Here is a 23,728-nt window from a genome sequence, read left to right on the forward strand (position 1 = left end):
ATATAAACAATGAGAGTTTTAAATAGTCTCACATGTTAAAAGGTGGAGTGTTACTGAGATAATAAATGAAAAACATACTTTCTTTAACTTCAGACAAGCTTCCAATAATGCTGTATCTAAACAAGGTGTGTTTAGATACAGTCATCTTAGCCTAAGTATATACTTAAGGAGACATCACTATCTTCTTGCTTATAGAAAAGGCTTAGGGGGTTTTATAACTTCCAAGAGTGGACGGATTTGCTAGAGAGCATATTTAAGTAATTAGAGGACTTTCAGGCGACTGTTGAAAAAAAAAAAGTGAAAGAAGCAGCTGTATGAAAAAAAGTAATTTTGATTTATAAAAGTTTCCTTTGAACCAGGTGCCGGTGGCTCACATCTGTAATCCTAGTTTCTCAGGAGACTGAGATCTGAGGATCATGGTTCAAAGCCAGCCCGGGCAGGAAAGTCCCTGAGACTTTTATCTCCAATAAACCACCAGAAAGATGGAAGTGGCGCTGTGGCTCAAGTGGTAGAGCGCTCTCCTTGAGCTGAAGAGCGCAGGGACAGCGCCCAGGTCCAGAGTTCAAGCCCCACAACCAACAAAAAAAAGTTTCCTCGGAAAAGATTAAAAATAGAGCAAATAAAACCCAACTATAAGTCTCTCCTTTTACTACAGCTTTCACTTTAGTACTATAACATTGTGCATTGTCCAAGCATTTGGTACACAGAGCGAGAAAGAGGGATGGAGGTGGGGGGGGAGAGTTTGGTTAGAGGAATGAAGAATAATTAAAATCTTTTATTTATTTATTGTTATTTTATTTTATTTTATTGTCAGTTGTGGAGCTTGAACTTTGGGCCTGGGTGTTGTCCCTCAGCTTTTCAGCTCAAGACGAGCACTCAACCACTTGAACTACAGTACACTTCCAGTTTTCTGGTGGTTTATTGAGATAGGAGTCTCACAGTCTTTCCTGCCGGTGCTGGCTTTGAACCGTGATCCTCGGATCTCAGCCTCCTGAGTAGCTAGGATTGCAGGCGTGAGCCATTGGCTCCCAGCCTTTAAAAATCTTTTAAAGTAGCACAAATATTTCTTACAAACAAGTATACAGTTAGTTCCTTTTAGTCCCTTATATTATCTCATCTTTGGCATTAGAGAAACATTAAATTGTATTTCAGAATCTCTATGTATGAAAATTTGAAGTCTTGTATTATACCCAGATTTTTTACACTCATGTGTAATCACAAGCATTAAGTACTTAGGCATGCTTTGAATGACTTCAGAGTCACTTTAAACTATTGTATTCCTCATATCTCAGGGAATTGTTAACTTACTTTAGCAAGATGCTTTTGAGGTTTTAATTTTTCAAAGATGAGAAGGAGAAAAGTACATGTGATCATTTATATGTCTAGGAATACACTACATTATAGTAGAAGTACCACTTTTATTATTAAAAGCTTACCTTGACTATCTGCAAATTGAATTTCTGCGCTCATCTTTTCATGCCTACTCCCACAACATGGGTAATACAGTCACTTGATCAAGTAATTTTCCTGGTTTAATCTCCTGTTTAACTTTAAATAATTTATAGGGAAATACTGTATATAGTCTTCTGATCATTTACAAGTAATTAGAAGGTTCACCATACTGTTTTTCTTCAAAGGATTAAATCTTTCACTAAAAATAATTACACACTCTTCCTGCCAATAGACACGCTTCACACTTGATTCATACTTTAAAAAGAACTGGAAATCCCTCTTAGATCAAGATACACTGTACACATAAGCTGCTTTATTGAAAGGCAAAAATATTGGATAGATAACCTAAAATTAAGATATGAAAGGGAAGAAGAGGTGGGTTGGGAGCAGTGGGCAAGAATGTTGAAAAGAATTATAGTGATCAAGGTACACAGTATTCATAAACTGCTTTGGTGAATGCTAACTCCTTCGTACAACAACTTAAAGATAAAAATATTCAAAAGTGCAATAAAATGTAATGCCCTAGTACAAAAGATTATATTTCCTCTGAAACCAATGACATTGTGAAAAATAAAAATACTTTATGCAAATGAAGAAAATACCCCAGTTTTCACCAAAGCACATCATTATCATACCCCACCAAGAAATCTTGGAACGTTTCTGCAAGTGAAATAATTTCATAACAGCTATTTTTTATAACTGGCCTCATTGAGAAACAATGCCATAAATTTACTAAACTGACAAAATTAGGCAATGTCTTTTTAAAAACCTAAAAATTACAGCTTTACTTAATTAAAATGAAAACTCAAAAACTCCAAAACCATTTTCTCCCTTTTCTCTTAACCTATTGCTCTTTTCACCCCTGCTGACCTCTCCCCTTAGTTTGCCTTTTCCTTCAAAATGTTCTGAATATTATCTAGATTTGTGCACATGTCTTTCTATTCATTTCACCAATGAAACATTGAGGAGCAGTTCAAAGAAAGAAGAATGTAATCCTGTGTAGAGACATGGAGGTTTCCTTGACAACAACAAAAACACAGCGGGGAATGTCCATGCATTCTATGAATATGCTTGACGAGGCTAGGCCTCATAACTGGAGACATTTATAAAGAATTTGGGGGAAAAGATTGTTTTTGTGAAAAGAATCAAAAGACTTTAGTTGGTAGTTGTCAAATCATAAGTCCAGTCTTCACATGTGAAAAAGAAAGCTAATAGGTTCCATTCTCAGGTCTTACAATAGACTCAATACAATACTTAAACTTGGAGTGAGAGTTGTGCATTCTTCAGCTAGGCATTCAAAATGCATCATGCTAAATTAACATGAACCATGGAGGAATCATTTTAATATGTTCATGCAACAATTTCAATATGTTCATTTATCATGCAACCACCAAGTTATATTTGGCCTCTATAAATTGAATTTTATGATTTTTACCTATTTAAACATGATACAAATTTCTTATATCTAGAAATTTATCAAAAATAATTCTTATCATTGAAAGATTATTACTAAGTAGTTCCCATATGCCAAGTGCTATATTTGGTACTTGAGTCACATAGAATACATTAAATGTGTGACATGCTTAGCACAGCAATTGACATATGGAAAGCACTCAAGCACAGCCCTTCTTCACAGAATGTTGTAAGGTTTCAATATCATTCCATAATCTTAATGTTATAACCATGGAGATTTAGTAATGTATTCAACACTAAACAAATAAAAAATAATAATGCTGCCGGGCACTGGTGGCTCACGCCTGTAATCCTAGCTACTCAGGAAACTTTTAAAATTGGGTTGTTATCACTACCTTTCACTGTAATGTTACACATTTATTTTTAGATAGCTTTCTGTATGGTATTGAACAAATCCATTTAAGGAAATGCATTTTCAATCTTATTGATATCTATGTGTTACTAGTGAGTGTATAGCCTTGAGTACAAAGAGGCTCAGGAACAGCACCCAGATCCTGAGTTCAAGCCCCAGGAGTGGCAAAACAAGCAAACAACAACAAAAAATATATGTAGATCTACTCTTGCACATATATATATATACATAATATATGAATATACATTCATAAATCTCATTTTGTTTCTTCTATGATTTGAAGAAAGAGTACAGCTCAAAGTTAACAGGATATTCTGTATAAGAAAAAACCATTGTATTCATCTTCTAGTTTAAATTTTAAAATCCTGACAAATTTAAGAAACTTTTAGGTTCACAATGCAGACAAGCAAAAACAAAGCCAGACTCCAGATTTCCCAATTTAGAGGTCCTGCTCTGTCCTCTTTATGACTTCACTTCCATTAAGAGGTTATAAACCTTTGGGTATGTAAGCACTCATAACTTTGGAAGTCTATAATTCTAAGCTGCAATACCGTTTGGCAATATCTTTTGCAAAGTCAAACACACGTCTGAAAAAGATGCTATCATTTTAAGAATGTAAGAATCATTGCAGTATTTTAAAAAAAAGTGAGAATATTTCTTCCTAAGGAACTTGACTGCATACTTCTGTTTTCTGCAAGTAGAGTTCTGGGTAAATTCTCAGAATTGAGCTTCTGAGGTAAGCATGTCTTCTCTGCTCTCACAGCCTCATTTAGAAAAACAGTTATCTATCCTTGAAGTTCATTAGGCCCATTGGGCCTATAGGCCCATTGGGCCTAGGTTGGGAAGCAATAGGCAACTAACTGGCTCTCAGTGGTTTGTTTTTAAGTTACCCTTCCAACAAGGATGGGTTTAAGTCTCTTCCTTCTTGCAAAGTATTCTTTCACTTCCTCCTTTCATTGATTCCTACTTTGCTGACATAGTCTGTAATTCATTGTCTTATCACATTACATAATGTATAATTATACGTTTCTGTATGACAATTATATTTGATTAGGTTAAGACTAACTCTATAATATGTATTTCAAAGCTTCAGAGCAGAGCCTATGGTTTATATTTCTTTTTTCCCCCTCCTTAAACCAAATCACTGGGCATGTTATAGCTTTACCTGAAGCTAATTCTTGATTGACTATACTCTGATTAGAGATGATATGTGCATCTCTCTCAAGATAGATGTAAATAGTTATTAAATTGTATTTGTCCTTGCATAATATCCCTAACTCCATGGTGGTTTTGGTAATGGTGAAGTTGTAATTGCAAGTGTCAGTTTTAGAATGCACTCCTGTGATTTAGGAAGAAAATAAGAATCCACGAAACACCTCTTTTGTTGTTAAACCTCAACTGCCAAAGAAAACACTTCAAATTGTTTGATTACTTCATTAAGGTCATTGGGCTAACAAAACATTCCAGATTGTATGATCTTTCAGAAATTAAAGGCTAGGGTAGCACCTAGGCCAATAAGGAAGGGATTCGTGTTCCTATTTTCATGGAGAATGGCTTTATTGAAAAATTGCTCCAAAGAGGAACAAGCTACTGATATGACCAATAAAATCAGATCCATAGCACTTTTCTCATCTGTACTCCTTAGTTGTCTCACAGTTTATCTCTGAGGTTCAGTGAGAACATAGAAAAAAAGTAGTGTGACAATACAGAGCTAGAAATGTGAACTAGAAATGTGAACTTGATGATACTTTAGTTCTATACATACATGTGACACTTGGAAATGCACCTATACACTCACTAGTAACACATAGATATCAATAAGATTGAAAATGCATTTCCTTAATTGGATTTGTTCAATACCATACAGAAAGCTATCTAAAAATAAATGTGTAACATTACAGTGAAAGGTAGTGATAACAACCCAATTTTAAAAGTTTCCTTTTAAAAACTCAATATATTCAGGTGTTTTTAAAATTACCTAGATGATACAATCTCTTTTTCAGTTGTGGGTCTAAAACTGCATTATTATTCATTATTCTAGAAACTACTACAGGAGGTTAAGAGTGATATTCCCAGAAAGTGGGGTTTACAAGCAACTCCCTCTGTGTTGTCAAACACAGCTTCCCTTGCAGGATACAGAGGTTTTTAGTATGATGTTGTTCAAATAATAGAATCTGATCCAATATTTTTTTAATCTCAAAGTAACTTTCCTATTTAATTATACTAGGGGAAGAACAAAGGAGGGGGTAACAATGCTCAATAAGAAACATACTCATTACCTTACTCATGTGAATGTAACTCCTCTCTACAGTGTCTGTACAATAAAAATTATGAAAAAAAGAAATGAACTCATTACTGGACTTAGGTAGCTGTAATCCCTCTGTTCACCTTTAGGATAAAAATTTTAAAAAATTATCTGAAATTCTATAAAATGTTATTTTAAAAATTAGATTATGAACATTAGTGAATCCAACAATGACTGTGATTATAAAAACAGGTATATGCAGCCAGGCACTAGTGGTTCACACCTGTAATCAAAACTACTCAGGAAGCTAAGATCTGAGGATCAAGATCCAAAGCCAGCCCCAGATCTAAAGTCCTTGAGACTCTTATCTCAAATTAACCAGGGAAATGACAGAAGTAGAGAGCTAAGGTTCAAGTAATAGAGCTCTAGCCTTGAGCAAAATAGCCTGGGGACAGTAATCAGGCATCAAAAAGAAACAAAGGAAAACCCAAACCCACTGGTATTTCTCAAATATTTGTCTCTTTCAGAGACATGGTCTCTTACTCTTTACCTTCTCCCTAACACTACGATAGTAAGAAAATAAATCTTTGGCCAGATATATTTTTTTCTCAAAGTAGAAAAAAGTAGAAAAAACTAATGAGATGGAAGTTATTTCTGAATTATGTGAACAATTAGATAAAATAATTCTCCATAAGGAAACAAAGCAAAAAAATTCTAATTTAAGGGATCAAACATCATCCTTCTTGAAATCTAATTAGCCTGTAACAGCATTAAGTTGAATTTTTTCATTAGGTTAATCTACATATCATGTAGTTAAATATTGCGTTTATACTTGTCTTATACATAGATAGATTCCAAATTTTATATTTAAAAAATCTAAAAGAATCTAACAAGTCATCTAACAGGCCTGACCTGGCAGCTCATATGAACTTGTAAATGTGAAAAATAAGAAGCTATATAAAGATTCTTACTATGAGCATTTGCATGATGTTGGTATTTGATAACTATGTATTTTCAAATACTTCTTTGACTTGAAGATGCTAACACATCCAATTTTGAAAACATAAACAGTTCTATTTATTAATTCAGACCATTTGAGATGATTAAGTTGTAGTGCTCTTAAAAAAAAAATCTAGAACTGGAGAAACTCTTCCTATGCCTTCAAACCCTGTAGCCTTTACACATTTTCACAAAGAAACCCTTTCAATCATCTTTTGAAATGCAGGTGTGCAAATTACTCTTGAAATAGACAGGAGTCAAGTTTTCAGGATCCCCTAAACCATTGTTAATCACACCCTGTAGCATTTTTCAGCTCATAAAATTTTTATGAGCTGAAAAATTCCTTCAGGTTTTTTAACTGCTAACTACAGTTACCCTCTAGCAACAGAACTTTAAACTGCTATTAAGATTCGTTTGAGCAAATATAACATAAGCATGTCATGGGTAGCATGTTTTGTTTAATAGTATTTTGAAGAGAAAAAAGAAATCAGGAGTTATACGACTTGCTGAGCATAGCAAAAATTATGAATGCCTTGGTTAAGCATAGCATGGAGTGGCTTGTTTGCTTATTTGAATACGCAATGTACATAGTAAAGACCAATTGTAATGTAGTGAATAGATTCACACAAGGTCACACATGCACCAAAGATTGTCTACTTTGAAAACATAAAAAGATCAGTTTTTCCAAGAACACATACATTTTTCCTTACTCATAATATACACCTGCCTTATAACTCATTACCTGAACATCTGCTTTAACGATTTTTTTCTTCCTAAAGTTTTGATGTTAGAAAATTAAATTTCTCTTGGAAAACAAATAGGAGCAGTGTAAGTGAGCAGCTGGCTGGAGTAAACCTCATTGTCTTATGAAGACAATATATAATATTGCTAATCTTAAGAAGAGTATATATAGAGAACAAGAAATCCCAAGATGATAATTAGACATCTCCATATTTGCATTCCTTCCCCACTGGAGTTCTGCCTGATGGAGTGACCAAGTATTCCATAAGATTTTCTGTGTAAGTATTATCAACACATAATAAAACTAGCTTGGGAGCAAGCAAAGCACGGACCCATCTGTTAAATGTGAAAAAATGAAAACACCAACTTTCCAAATTTTAGTGCCATTACATTCACAACTTGCATACAAACATCTACTTTTTTATCAATTGATTCAATATTATCAACACATAATAAAACTAGCTTGGGAGCAAGCAAAGCACGGACCCATCTGTTAAATGTGAAAAAATGAAAACACCAACTTTCCCATTTTTAGTGCCATTACATTCACAACTTGCATACAAACATCTACTTTTTTATCAATTGATTCAATATTAGGTTGCTCAGATCTTCCCTTGTGCAACCAATTATAACTTAGTTTTTAGTTTTGTTGAGGTGTTTTTCCTCTCCTGATGACTTCTATCTCTTCTAGGAATATCTTTTATTTTTTTCTATTGCATTTTAATAATCCTAACCTTAACCCAGTTTCCCATTTATAAAAGTTGTTACAGCCTGGCGCTGGTGGCTCACGCCTGTAATCCTAGCTACTCAGAAGGCTGAGATCTGAGGATCGCAGTTCAAAGCCAGCCCGGGCAGGAGAGACCTTGAGACTCCTATCTCCAATAAAACCACCAGAAAGCCAGAAGTGGCGCTGTAGCTCAAGTGGTAGAGCACTTGCCTTGAGCTGAAGAGCTGAGTGACAGCACTCAGGCCCAGAGTTCAAGCCCCACAGCCGACCAAAAAACAAACAAACAAACAAAAAAAAAAGTTGTTACAATCAGAATCTTTTACTATTTTATATTATTGGATTTCTTCTTAGTATATATGTATACTAATGTGTATACACACACATAACTGACTGATATTATTGAGAAAAAGACACTATATATTTAAAGTATTTTCAAAATTATCAAATTAAGTTGTGTTAGTAATTTACTTCCTTACATATTAATGTGCTTTCTCTCCCACTGTTACTTTTTTCTGTCATTTTAAAAAATTCTGATAACAGCAACACCCACTCCTATATCTTGTCATATCCTCCATTTTCCTTCCGCAGTTTTGGAAAATGGAAAGAAATATAGAAGAGTAGAATGCTACCATTTCCATGAAACAGCTTACTAAGAAATCATGCTTCAATCCTAGTCACTTTAAAGTACACCAGGAAATAAAGATTTGCTTTGATTCTCACAGATATGTTCTCTCTATGCTATTAACTGCCACACACAAACTTTTACACTAGGAAAATTCAGGATAACAGAAGCTTATAAAAGCCATGAAGTATCCATCAACAACACTGGACGCCACCTGGCTTGACAATGAAGCTGCATGGTTGTTTTTAACACATGCAATCCTGATTGTTCTAATTAAGGATGATATCAATCTTCAGACAACGACTCCTTCCCTATAGAGTGTACATATTCCAAGTGTAAGAGTAATCTTGCTAAAAGTCATCTTTGCAGTCTGTCTTTTCAGAGCCATGACAAGGAAAAGTATGTATTTCTGATTTTTATATTAAAATTAGAATAGGGCATCCTACTGAAATCAGTGATCTTAAGTTACAAGAGACATACAAACCAGAACAAATCCATTGAACTGTATGTGATTTATATTCTCAACTCAGCCTACCAAATTGAAAATTAGACAAGAATTAGTCATGTTGGATAATGGCAATTGAAAGTATTACAATATAAAGAAAGAATTTTCAAGAACTCTGACAAAGACTTATGATATTTGAAAGAAATAGGAACCATAAGCATTTCTAGAGATGAAGCAGCTAAATCACAAAACAAATAAAGGTATTGATGACATATCTACCTTCTGAAATTCTATCCAATACAATAAATTATAGCAATCCTTAAAAGTAAGCTTGATAGTATTTATTCTAAAGGGTTAAAGGTACATTAAAATAACAGGAAACAAACACAATAAGCTTAAAATATGCTGAACTTGATTTAGAAAAGCATTCAAACTAGAAACCTATTACCCATCCCCCAAGTTTATATAATAAACCAGCAAAACATTGAAAGAAAAACAAAACAAAGCAAACCTTTAGATGTCTTTCTGTCAGACCTAGGGATATTGGGAAATCATTTTAGCTGTTCACATGGTAAGAACTAAAGGTTAATAGTTACAGACCAATGGAATGTTAACACAGTCTAGTGCTACATTTGAGTAGTAATGTATGGAAAGACACTGAAATTAAAACACTTCATTCTGAATGCTCTGAGGTGATGTAACAGTGATGATTTGGTGATATTAGATGACAAAGCAGGGCTCCTGATGGCTTTTAACACAAAAATCATACCTAACATTTTTCCAAATTCTATATTCTTCAAGCTCTTGTACAAATCTATGAAACTAATACATTTTTGACACTCCAGTTATCTTTTAATGACATCATTTGGTACGTTGATTTTTTTTTCCAAAAGTAACGTTCAAGATAAAATGTTGATTGCCTTGAAAGCAAAGACTTACCTGTCTTGTTTTCTCTGACCTCAATAATATAAACATTTATGTCATGGTGGAATTTTGTCCCTTCTGAGGGCTGTGGAGTGGAAAATGCCTCTTCGCTTTCCAAGGTGGGTATTCTTGTTGGTTGGGTAGCAGAAGTCTTTGAAGTCGAATAATACTCTTTATCAATGCCAGTTTCTATTGTCTTAGTTGTAGTATCAGTGAGGGTGGGGGGAGGGACCTGGGATGTTGTGTCTGTAATAAGTACTGTGTCAAGGGTGCTTTTCTCAATGGGTTCCCAGTCAATGAGAGGTGGCTTCTCAGTGGGTGCTGAAGGCAGTTCCAACGCTGAAGTTGGGTGAAGTCTGTCTATTGAACCGAAAGTGGCTATGATATCACTTGTAACTGTGGTCTTAAGAGTTGAAAATTTTGAAAGTTCTGTGGTTTGGTGCTTTTCAAATAATCCTGAGCCTGCCTCAATGTCATCCAGGGATGTTTTCTCTCCTTCCTCGGTGGTGGTTTCCCTGACCAGCTCGGTGACGTGAGTGCTGAAAGGACTCAAAGGTGACACAAACTCTGTTGAACTACTCCCTTCAGCTTCTGGACTTACAACTTCTTTTGGCTTGATGCTCGATGTTAGTGTTACCATCTCATCTGTCTCTGCTTTGTGCTCAGTGATTGCACCAGGTGAGTATGCCAGACCATCTTCAATTTTTCCAACCGAAGTTGGTTCTAAAACAGAGACTCTGTCAGAAGCTGTCACCAAACTATCTTCAAAGACTGTATATGCTGATCCATTACCCTCTTCCTCATCGAATGGTGTTGCCTCTCTTGGCCTGCTTGCAGTAGAACTGAGAGGAGGCACTGGTTTCCTGGTGGTTTGCTCTTTCCAAATGAATTCATCCTGACTGGTTGCCTGTGTGATTTCTGTGGTTGTTCTCAATGTTTCAGAAGACATAGTTGCTTCTAGGTGAATCTGATCAATGACTTGTATGTCTTGGGAAGGTTCACCTAGAACTTCGCCTTCTGGTGTAACAGAAGCTACTCCCCATTCTGTCTTGGGAATTACAGAAAAAGGAATGGTATGGGAAGTAGCCACATGAGGAGTAGGCTCCTGAGTGCTACTATCATTAACAAATGCCAAATCTTCTGCCTCTGAGGTGTGTGTAATTGGAGGCAGAGTAAATAGTGGTTTGGCGACATCTATGTCTTCTCCTTCACCCAAACCACTTTCTTCCAGTGTCACATGAACAAACTGACCTTCTGTGCTTGTAGCAGGGAGAACTCTTCCTTCAGTTGTAGACTGTCTCAGAGTTGACATCTCTGCAGTGCCAACAGATGGAGTTGGCTGATCTTGAACTGTGAATTTCCCCAAAGTGAAGTCTTTCTCAGTCAACTTTTCCAATGTTGATGGAGTACTATCTGGAATAAAAGCAACTTGATCTCTTCCTTCTTCTGTGAAACTTGGGGCTTCTTCATCCTTTCCATTCACTCCGATAGTTGTGAGGAAGATGGGGGGTAATTTGGGGCCACCTGCATCTTCTGTGGCATCTAAGGGCTTTGACGTTGCATTAGTTTCTTCCCATGACCACTTTGAGACAGTGACCACCTCCACAAAAGTACTGCGGGTCAAATGGGCTGTTGTGATATCTTCATCATACTTTATAGTATCTTGAAAGTCATCTGCTTCTAATCTATGAGCTGTGGTGACTTCCTCCACATCTCTTGCTTCTGTTGGCATGGCTCTTAGTTTCACTGTTGTCAGTGTTGGGGAAGGTTCTGTAAAATCAACTTGCTCAAAAGAAGGTGTAGAGACCTTCATTCCAGAGAAATCCTCCTCTTCTGGTTTATGTGTCAGTGAATCTTTGGTCACCTTTTCTTGCATTCCATCATCTGTGTAAGTGTCTGTTCTCCCCTCTGGTCTTGGTGTTGTGGTTATTTCTTTTCCTTGTGTTATTTCTGCTTGTAGTGAGGGATGAATAGCTGTGGGTGTTCCTTCTACTAACATTGAATCACCAGAATATGGAAACAAGTCTACTTCTGTAAGATGTTGTGGTTCAAAAGGTGTAGTAGATAAAAACTTGTCAAAAAACTCTTTAGTTGCCTTACCATTTGTTTGTTTTTCTTCTCCACTGTCTGTGGAGGATCCATATTTGTCAGGCACAGTTATAGGTGAAACAACTGTGGATGCCATCATGGACTCCAGATCTTCCAGCTGAGAGGCAGTGGTATCTTCTGAGGACTTTGATACAGTAATGACTTCTGGTATTTGACTGAAGACCCAAGTGCTCTGACCAGATCTACTTGTAAGTGTTCGGTCTTCACTATCATCTTCTCCCAAGGTGAATCCATAGTCACTTGTGGTCACCAATTCAGGAGTCATGCTTATGGTTTTCTTTTCAGTTACTAATGGTGTTTCCGTTATGGACAATTCCTTGGAAGGAATGTACTTTGAATTCTCTATAGATGTTACTAAAGGCCCCACTTCTATTTGTTCAGCCTGAGTAACAGAATCTTGTGTTTGTGTATCTTCTGTGACAGCATCCCATGCATCAGTAGCATGGTGGAAGATATTAGTGGTGCTTCTGAGTACTTCTTCCTCAATGTCAGATGTGTCTGGCTTTTCATGTGGTCTTGAAACAGATGGTAAGGAGTTGTCCATATCCCAAGGCTTCTTCATATTCCAGGCAGGCGTGGGTGATTTAGTGATTAATCTGTCTGTGACAGCCTGTGATTGAACTGTGGATTTTTGTTCAAAATTAACTATATTTCCTGCAGGAGGGAACGTTGCAGTAATGATAGGTAATTTGGTAGTGAAAGGGATGATTGGTGTGGTTCTGTCGAGTACCATTTGTGGTTCTTTGGATAAACTGGCCGCTGCTGTTTCTATGAGGATATTCATTTCGGTGGTTGTAGCCTCTGATATATTCTGTTTTGCTAGAAAAATAATTTCAAAGAGTCGATTAGACAAGTCATTGATAAAAAGCTGTATGCCCCGTGTTTGTTTAGTGTTGCTGCATGTCCTGTGTATTATCAGGTGAACCAAAATTGTTTTGGGTAGAAAAGAATCTAAAATGAATACTTGAATAAACCCTAAACAGTTAATTGATGGTTTGCTAGTCACAAATTGGTAAATTATTTTATCTGGTAGGAGTCATGATTGCTTTTAGCCATAGATATGAATGACTGCTCTCCGTTAAGGAAAAAATGAATAGTATGTCATTTTAAGGCAAGAAGTCCAAAAATTATTAGTATGGAAATGGGATATACTAGACACTTTATCAAAAAGTACAGCAGCAACAAGAGGCCTAATAAAAATTGATATTATTATTCTTGGTACTGTACCCTGCTGCTAGTTTTCTCCACATAGCTCTTCCTTCTCAAACTCCAGTGTCCCAAGAGAAAGAGAGTATTTCAGAATGCAAAACAAAAAAAAGTCACTTCAAATGGAAATGAGTTACATATAAACCACTACATTGTCCATCAGGTGGAGACTTCCATCCAAACAAGACATTAAACATCTTGATATTATTCTTCACTTGATTCTTCCTTTCACATGTGTTGACTAGTCTCTAATTGAAGTTATAAAATATATCTGGCAGAGTCTGGCTAGCAGTTGCTGTGGTTCAACCATGGTTCTGTGTTTTCCACACCATGTTCATATCTGTACAGGGTATTAGTTCTAGTCTGACATTAGTATGAAATGCAAATGTACAGAAGCTGAGTACCCACGTGACATATTTTAGATCTATAATTACAAACCACTTGAGAAACGTAGAGCATCATCAGAAAGAGTGGATTCAGGCTATCATTATAAAATACTGTATTATAATGACTCCAGATTTATAGATAATGCCTAGTCTGTTTATAGAAACTCAAACTGTATTTAAAAGTGACAGTGCTGTAACCACTAAGTGATAAAGATTGGGTTTTTCATATAAAATTGTTCTTTAGTAAGAAAAAATAAAAAACAAGTTGTCGCTGAATGCCAAAGGAACTGTTTTGAGGAAAGCCATAGTTTCAGCTTAAGTTGCAGCTTAAAACTAGTTGTAGTAACAGATAATGCCAGATCTTGATGATACAACTTTAGTACTTGTAGATTCTATATCCCCAAGAACATAAAATTGGATACATGTTGGCTTCACCTGCTTTGTCAAAAAAAAAACCTTAATGATAAAATGATGTGATTTCATTGAAAATTGGAATAAGGCAATAACAATTTCTGATTGTTTTATTTTTTTCCTGGATGCTGGACCACTAGCATGTGCTGTTAAGAGCTGTCACCAGTTCCCAGACCATTTTTATAGTCTAAACTCATCAATTTTATAACAAAAACTTGATGGTTATTTATGTTACATTTAAAACTACCTTAAAGCTTTTCACTATTTATCCTTTTTTATCTTAACAAAATTTAACCAGAAAAAGAATTGGAGTCTTTAAGCATGTGTTAAATAACTTTTTCCTCTTTATTTATAAAAGAAAAAAAAACTTTCTGCGTTCATTTTTTGAAAGAAGCATTGATCTACTTTGATTGACATGGACAAGTTAAAGATCCAAGAACTATTTTTCTCTTAATTCTATTCTCTAACCTCTGAGATTCCATAACCGTTACCTCATTTAACTGCCAAATTTCATGTTTCTCTTATAACTGCATTCTTTAGGGAAATAGCATAAAATATGTACAGGGAAAGTTCCCATGGAAACATAATATAAACTCATAAAACTACACATTAGAGAAAAGTTAACCATTTTACTATTAAAAACAACCAAAAGCTAATTTTACCTTTTCTCTCTGCATATTTCCTTGGCTGATAAAATTAACTTTAAAGAAGGTGATATGCAGTAGAACCAAACAAAGAGCATACAAAGCTAGTATCCACATGTTCTAACACAAGCTTTCTACAAGCAAGTCTCTAAAACACTATGAAAATATTTTTGTAGTGTTTTTAAAATCAACTCAGATTTTAAAACTAAACATATGTCATTGTCAATTATTACTGTTCAGCTTGCTGTTGCTTTCCTTGAGCCTTATTACATAGTACAGTGATAGGAACATGTCTCAGAGCATCTGCCTTACAAAGGCAGATTTATGTGATTTTTGTTTTCAGTAAAGAAAAAAAAGAGGCTCTCAATCATTTTAGAGCTCTGTTTAAGAGTCTGCTTACAATTAAGTTAATTAATTCAATGACTTGGAATGGAAAAACCTCAGACTTCCTTTTGGGGTTGGGTGGCTTTTTTGTCAACCTAACAGCTGATTTCGATCATAGTTCAGTATATCGGATCATCTATGCCATTTGCTTCAGCCATTCCCAAAAAGGAAATATTTTTAAAGCACCAATATCCACGAAGAGATATCTTAAGAATAAATACCACTGTGTTACTATTAAAAAGATGAAAACACAATTCTATTATTCTAAGTGTCCTTTCAGAAGACACATTCATATGGAGATGTTTTGGTCTTGGAAAACTACCAGTGTTCCTTCAACTTGATTATTGCTGAAGCCAACAAAAATTAGTATGTTTCTTTTCCCACAAAAATCTCCCTTCCAACCTTTGCAGCTGTCCAGCACACAGATGTTTTACATCACTTTACTTAACAGCATTTTATGTCCTATGAGCTATCTTCTCCATGCTTCAGTTATGAGACAGGAGGCAGATTTTTGTAATACAATATAAAACCCTATTAGCAGTACATTACATACTCTCTACATTATGGAGAGAAGGATGGATTGTAAAATGGTTCTTTGATACTAAATTTGATACACAAGTAAGTGTGAGAATGGGAAGAAATCACAAATGAAGTGATATTCAATAAGTTCACGGTTGAAGGACATGTCTAAATTGTAACAGTGAGATTAGAATTTGAATTTTTTTAAGTTTTATGAGTGATTGAGTACTGATTCAAGTTCAATAGACAGGGCATATTTTTGAAATGCAAATTATGGAAGGATTAGTTTGACCTCTAATAGCTACTATGATTTAGGGCAAAGCAAAAAAATAAAAGTAAACATGTTACCATAGATTAGAAGGTCAGACCAATTTTAAATGTAAATATATAGGATAGCATACAAAATTGTGAGAACTAATTTAGCCTGCTCTAAACCACCAATTTTAGTTCAAAACTAATCTAACAGAGGGACATGAAAAGCTGGGAAGATGAAAGTAAGATTTTTTTTAGCTCATTAGAAATTTAGAAATTTAAATTTTCACACAAGGAAATTATTTCAATATGAAAATGCTAAGGGACAATTGAACAATTGTGTTTTACAGAACTGGTTCTTTAGATTCTAGTCACTAACTTGAAAAAAAATGGGCTCACACTCTAATATTCAATCTCTGACATAATTATTAAAACACATGTGTGAGTGATGGTCATCAAATATTAGAATGTGTTTTCTAGGAATCATTTCTTTCTTGGAGATCACTAATAACAATAAATCAATGTGAGGTTATGAGTCTTGAATTTTTTGGTTCACTTACACTTGGAGACATTTGATATAAGCTACAGAAAGTCCTGTACATATAACTTTCACAGAATTTGCCTAATTCTGAGGTCAAAGAAAAATTTTAAATGCACAACTTTCATTAAGTTAAACAGATTTCACAGACATTTACTTACCCATTTTTCAACTCTCCATTTGACAAGAATGGATTCTAACCAAAGTTAATATTACTTATTTTAAAAGTACTATGCAGTGAATTGTTATAAGAAAATGATCATAATAATAATAATCAAGTAAGCTTTGGAATATTCAGTCACCAAATGGCTTTAAAGTACTTTCTGTATTTGATAAAGTCAAGAATCCATTTCTATCCTAACAGGTAGCTTACATCACCAAAGTACTTTTGAACCGTGGTTGAGGCCACAAGTCTTATAAACTTTATTGTGCAGAATTCAGTCACCATTATGATGACATTAGCCAAAGCATTTTGAGAATTTCCAAAATCTTCAAAAACATATTAAATGATTAAAGTACTTCATGTGTATATATGAAAATAGAATGAAATCTATTAAAACTTTAAAAATAGGAGGACAAGGACAAGAAATAATAATAGGATAAATTTGATCATAGCACATTGTATACATGTATGATATCACAACAAGAACTCTTTATACAATTAGTATGCACTCATAAAAAATTAAAATGCATAAAAAATCCTTGGAAAATGAATTTGAAATTTGAAGAAGCTCTTGGCATTGTGCATTAAGGAAAACTAAGTGTATAAATATTTTAACCTCTTCAATGGTAAATGCATTTTAAAGATAATACCAGCTGTCTTAGGATGAAAAACATAAACAAAAATCTGGACTCCATCTTCTTAGGTAGATAAAACTCAAAATAAGGATCTATGCCAGTGGCTCACACTTATAATCCTAACTACTCAGGAGGCTGAGATTTGAGATTTGAGGATGACAATTCGAAGCCATCCCAGGAAGGAAAAGTCTGATACTTTTTCTCCAGTTATCACAAAAAGCAAGAAGTGGAGCTGTGTCTCAAGTGGTAGATTCCTAGCCTTGAGTAAAATACCTCAGAGACATCATCAAGGCTCCAAGTTCAAGCCCCAGATGGACAAAATCATCATCATCATCATCATCATCATCACCATCATCTATTCTTCCAAATTCTATATATTTAAATAAATTTAAAAAATAGAACTTGGGCCTGTAAATGTGGTTTAGTGGTTGAGCTCCTGCATGAAGTCCTGGGATGTATTCCTGAGTAGCACATAACCAGAAGAAGCCAGAAGTGGTGTTGTGGCTCAAGTGGTAGAGCACTAACCTTGAGAAAGAGAGGCTCAGGGACAGAGCCCAGGCCCTGAATTTAAGCCCCAGGAATGGCAAAAAAAAAGAACTAAATTTTTAAGTTTTTTCATGGTTTACACAGACTTTTATAAAAAAAATTGTACAAAAATGATTTACCACAAATGATGAAAAATGGTACTTAAGACTAATTTTAAACAATAAACTCAAATTAAAGAAAGCCTATTTATGTTACCTGTTGTAGAGAGAATATACTTCCATTACTTCAATATAGAATTAATCATTACATAAAATAGCTTGATTATTTTTAGGTAAGTATTGGGCATCTAGGTAGGATCGAAGCATATCAGCTCCAAGTACTTACCTGAATGATTAAAATTTAAATTTTCTGCTTGCTCAAAGAAAAAAAAGAACAATATAAAACAAAGACCAAATAAAGAGATTTCAAGGATTAAATGCAGCCACTGTTGGCCTCAGTATAATCATACCAACTATCAATTTGCTTCTAAAAACTGTAATAATATAAAATATTCAGTCGTCCTGGGTGCAACAGGGCAGTTAAGAGCTTAATCTGAAATTGCCTCATCCCTACTAGAAATTCATTGCCTTGTTGTCTGAACTAACCTTATTGCCATTCGATTTGCTCACTTTTGAAAATCAAGGAACTGTTCACCTTCTGTGCACAACACTACAAGATATGGAATCCATTCCAATGTCTACTTGGCCATCCACGCATGTCTTTGAAGTACTTTTATAATCTGTAATTTTTAAAATGATATCAAACACTTACGTTTAAAGCAGTAGGCATCAAATCTGCTATCAGGGGGAGGAAAGCCTGTCTGGTTCTCAAAACGATACAGGGTTCTCACCCCAAGTAGACCACCTCCACACTGGGCCCTGGCCACAGTCACAGGGTGACGCACGCTGGCATCCAGAAGCCACCCATAATCACACTGGTCATAGCCGTTTCTCCAAGCAGCCTGGAGTTCCCCAACCGTTGCGAGCCGAGCATCCTGGTCTTCACACGCTTCTGCAGCCTCCTCAAAGGTGAATTTATTGGGAATGGTGATATGGAACACATCGCCTTGAATAAGAAGAGAGGAAAGACTTTTATAATTCACTCCTTTCTTGTTCTGACAAACATGTGAAATCTTTTTTTCTATTTTTGGTATTATAAAGTAGCAATTTATGATATTGTAAAAGCTAAAAATATTATGGTTACTTTCATAAAATATAACAAAATAGCACATCTGAATAGTTTTATTATATGTGTGTGTGTGTGTGTGTGTATGTGTCTCAGAAGATAGGCATACAAACACACATGTTTGTGTGTATATATGTTACAAAAGTAGTCATTTAACAATAAAATTGCAATCAAGTCTTTAAAATGAGCACATCTTTTGCAATAACTCTTCAGTTATTGTCCAGGGAATGACTTTTCCATTTCAATGAAAGAATCTGTAATATGCTGTGTAAAATTTTATGCTGAAAAAGAAAGCCCTGTATTGAACTTACACCAACCTTGCTTCACTTTGTGTATCCTAATATCTAATTCTCTGACCCTCCTTCCCGAGTATCTTTGCTATGAAGATGAATTCAACCAAATGGCTTAAGTAAGAAAATCTGCAAGAGTTTGATTCAAAAAGAAAGAATAGAAGCACTATGGAATGCTGTTGTTCCCTTCCTTCCTGTCCCGAGTTCAGGCTACCTGATGGTTATGTAGGTGCTGGGGTGGTGGCCACAAAGCAGCACAAGATCATTGAGGAAGGGGGAGGGAAGCTGGAGTGGAGAATGCCAACATAGCTCCCACTCAGCTCAAGAAAGTCAAACCCTTGGGGAGGAAATGTTCTACTTGCTCTGCCCACAGAGATTTCACTTTGGAATTTGTCTGTCCAGAAAGGGTGCTTTTTTCTAATTTTCACAAACACTGTAAGTCTATCAAGGGGATCTAGCTAGGTCTGTGAGACTGTTCCATGTGCTAATTGATTAACAAGCTAAGGCAACACATTTACTTATTTTTTTTTATGATCACCAGATCCAGTTAGCAGAATGACTCTTCATTATTAGTTAAAATGCTACAATAGAATATGCTGGAAACTTCAAAGATTGGAAAATTACTCTATTATTTGGGTAACTAGTATAACCATTTTCTAAATAAAAATGATGTTTTTCCCATATGAGCGTAAGTGGCTGAAAGACAGAGAAGCACTAGAAGACACCTAAGCAAATAGGGCAAGTGCCAGAAGAATACAAGAAAATATGGATAGCCTATTATTGTAGCAGTTGTGGGTTTTTTTTCCATCTCACAGAATCCAATCTCTGATACTGTGATATATTAGAAAAGAGGGACACAAAAAGCGCTCATGATTTGGAATGTCACCAGACTCAAGCCAGACATAATAAGCAATTATTTAAGATGAAGAGCAATGAGTGTAATATACAATGAGTGTATGTCTTGGTCTCTAATAAATTTTAAAAGCTGAAAATTCTATTGCATAGTGTATATTCAATAATATTTGGTTTTGGGGGGTGTTTTTTGTGCTGGTAGCTTTATTTATTTATTTTTTTATTGTGAAAATACCATACAGAGGGGTTACAATTATATATATTACATACAGAGGGGCAAGATAATGAGTACATTTCTTATCAAGCATTGTTGCCTCTTCCTTTGTTTCCCCTTCCCCTCCCTTCCCATCTCCTTCTCCCCCTCTCTCTCCCTCCCCCCACCAAAGTTGTAAAGTTCGTTTTTCAACATAACAATTTGTACATCTCATTGTTGCAATGGGTCCACCTGTATCCCTGTTTAAACAATTTGTTTTTTCCCTTCCCCTCCACAAATTATACCAACATCAAATACAGTGAAAGCAGAGGTTATACCGTGGGGGAGGGACATACAAAGCAACAAAGAAATCATCTTATAAATATGTTAGAAACAATTGCATGAAAGCAAAAACATTTGAATACCTATCTTATAATATTTGTTAAGTAACAATTCTTATTAAGAATCAGGGTCATTTTTCCCATTTTCACATAAAGCTAACTGCTACTACTGCTGGAACCAGGCATTTATCTTGCCTTTGGACTAGGCTCAAAGCAATATGGACAAAAAAAAGCAATACAGACAAAGGCAGATAAAGAAATGACATCACTGAGTTGTCTTATTCATCTTAGTGTCACACTTGCCTTAATCGTGAATGTAATGCAAGTGTGAAAGAAGGCAGCCTGCTAATACATGTGCTTCAAAATTAGAAGATGTAGCTCTATCTATTGTTACAGCTGGAATATCAGTCTAAGTCCCTAAATTTCTTGCATTGCTCAACACTTGTATTTTAAGGCAAACTGCTGTTGTACCAACTACAAACTAGATTGTGTGTGTACAAAGTATAGATTAAGAGTAAACAGCCAGCTAGAGCAAGGGAAAGAAAAATGACCTAACTGAGTAAAGCTTTTCTAAGGTATACCACTAATTCATCTGTTGAAGAACATTAACATATTGAAACAAGCCCAGACTAGAAGGCTAATGAGAAAAAGTGATTGACTTTGCAAGTTTGAGGGCACTAAAAGAGAAAAGATTTCAGTAGAATGTGGCAGGTTAAAAAGGAGTTCAGTTGTTATGATTAAATCAATGGAAGCCTTCTTACAGAGCTTTTCATGAAGAAATTCTTATCAAACATGAATGTCAAATATCAAATATTTAACATATTTTTGGAGAATACAATTACCACTTTCTCTCATTGATACCCAAAGAATAATTATTTTCCTACTTTGATTAACTTTTGTGGTCTCAAGACTGCTTACTTTTCTTTTCATTTATATGATTTCATTTACAGGAATCATTGCAAATAAAATTTTAGGAAATATACTGAGACATCAACATTGGGTTTCATCTAACTTGGATGGAAACTATTCAACTGGATCAGCGGAATTTATGTTAAGTTGGGATTTGAAAGGATTCATCATTCATCACATGTAGCATAATTATTGTTTTGTTTTAGAATAATGACAAAATAAAAAATATTTAACTGTGCTGAAGTTAATTTTCTAACCTGTCTAAATTATAATTGTATAGGATGAACATTACTCACCTCAAGACTTTCAAAATATGGTAGCTATTCTAGACTATAGAATTATCTTAGTTTCTTAGCGTTAACTCCCAATCCATGGCAAATGTGATAATGCTATATGTCTAATCTATGTACCAAACCTAAAATATAAAGGCCAGGGTATCTGTACATGATTATGTTTCATAGAATAGTTTGTGAAACATTGCTATAAAAATATGTGCTCTTGGGCTGGGAAGGTGGTTCAGTGGTAAAGTGCTTGCCTTGCATGAAAATGAGGCCTTGCGTTTGATTCCTCAGCACCACATAAGCAGAAAAAAGCCAGAAATGGCACTGTGGCTCAAGTGATAGAGTGCTACTGAGCTGAAGACCTAAAGGACAGCACCCAGGCCCAGAGTTCAGGCCACACGACCAACCCCCCTTGTTCCCCCCCCAAAAAAAAATGTGTTCTTAACTGATTTACAGCTAGCATAACTTAGCATTGGGTTTCTTACAAACTCTGTGTAACCTGCTCAAGACAGATGTAGAATGAGTGGACCTGGTTACCATATAGAATTAAAGCAGAAGAATATAAACTCAAGTGTTGGGGAAGCAAGCTGCCTCCTAGAATCGTGTCAAAAACAGCAGATGATCAGACAGGAGGATAGGGCAGAACAGGGATCCCTGATCAAGGGTCTAAGAAAGAGATTTAAGCCAAACACAGAAGGAGCTCATATTTGTAAAAAGTAGGAGGCTTTCTCCCCCAAAATAAGACATGAGAGCCTGTCTTTTGGTCCCAAACTTCATAGAAAAGTGGATTTCACAGTAAACATTGAATACTCTGATAGTGAGATGAGAATTCAAGATGCTTAAAAGTTTTTATTTATTTACTTATGTTAATGATTTTTAGTTTGTTATAGTCAAAAATTATTTAACAGTCAAATTAGATGGTCTAAGCTATAAAACAATAGAATGAAATTTGACAGAAATTAAATCCAAAACATTATGTACATGTAAATCCAGACTTGATTTTAAAAAACGGTCATATGAGGATATATCAAAAGATAGATTGAATGTTCAGAAGCAAAGACAAATCAAGAACCAAAGGAAGAAGGCAAAAGAGAAAACGGTTGATTACTGCAAACAAGAAGAGTCCGGCAAAGCAACTTAGTATACTTTTTTTTTTTTTGAACTTGATAAGCTGGTCCAGCTGTGTAAACTCCTACTATGATTTTGTGTGTGTGTGTGTGTGTGTGTGTGTGTGTGTGTGTGTGTGTGTGTGTGTGTGTGTGTGTGTGTGTGTGTTTCATTGTTGTAGATGTTATTGCTGAGGAACTGAAGCCAGGTCTCCTATATGCTAGGCAAGCAACCATTTGAGCTACACTCTCAGCCTTCCTGAAGGTATCCTGCAGGCATGGGTGTAGGGAAAAATTCTTACCTCAGGTTGACTTAGAAGAAGAATTCACAACTTTCTGTGAGAGAAAGACTACTTTATTAGCATGAGACAAGGTTGTGTTATGTCTCCACTACTGGGTAGTTTTATCTAAACAATTTAAGATAATTCTGGATTTATAGTTTTAAAAGAAGTCTACTATTAAGTTCCCAAGAGAAGCCTTATTGTTGATAGGATAGTTAACAATTTTGTAACTAGAGCATAGATTTAGAGCATAGTTATCTACCTAGGAGAGCATATTTCATTATTTTCCAATGAAGGATATGGAATAATAGGTCAGGAAATATACAAACTACCTTTTTAGTACATGAAAGGCTGTGTTACTTAGACTAAAAAGTGAATTCATAAGTATATACCTACATGCATATCAGTTTACATACAGAATATGATGCAGAACAGAGGACAATTTTCATATTCAAATAGGAAACATATTCACAATACCTTAATTCACATTTTTTCCGATTTGTAAGCTAAATGCTTCTAAAGCTTTGGTTATTCCTGT

At 35.2% G+C, this 23,728-nt stretch overlaps 1 protein-coding gene across 3 annotated transcripts in view; it reads right to left on the reverse strand.

Annotated features, from left to right (window-relative positions):
* The window catches only part of Vcan (versican), a 98,634-nt gene that overhangs the window by 46,540 nt on the left and 28,366 nt on the right, over positions 1 to 23,728 (reverse strand). For 2 of the 3 annotated variants that reach the window (XM_070031145.1, XM_070031143.1), the window contains exons 6-7: positions 18,524 to 18,817; positions 9,996 to 12,908 (exon numbers count right to left, since the gene is read on the reverse strand). In XM_070031145.1, coding sequence (XP_069887246.1) covers positions 9,996 to 12,908; positions 18,524 to 18,817 — 3,207 coding nt within the window. The remainder of the gene's footprint in view (positions 1 to 9,995; positions 12,909 to 18,523; positions 18,818 to 23,728) is intronic. The other variant, XM_070031144.1, reaches the window with a different exon arrangement.

This window comes from Dipodomys merriami, unplaced genomic scaffold (assembly GCF_024711535.1).
Source record: "Dipodomys merriami isolate MVZ:Mamm:240054 unplaced genomic scaffold, mDipMer1.0.p SCAF_20, whole genome shotgun sequence".
NCBI classification, from domain to species: domain Eukaryota; kingdom Metazoa; phylum Chordata; class Mammalia; order Rodentia; family Heteromyidae; genus Dipodomys; species Dipodomys merriami.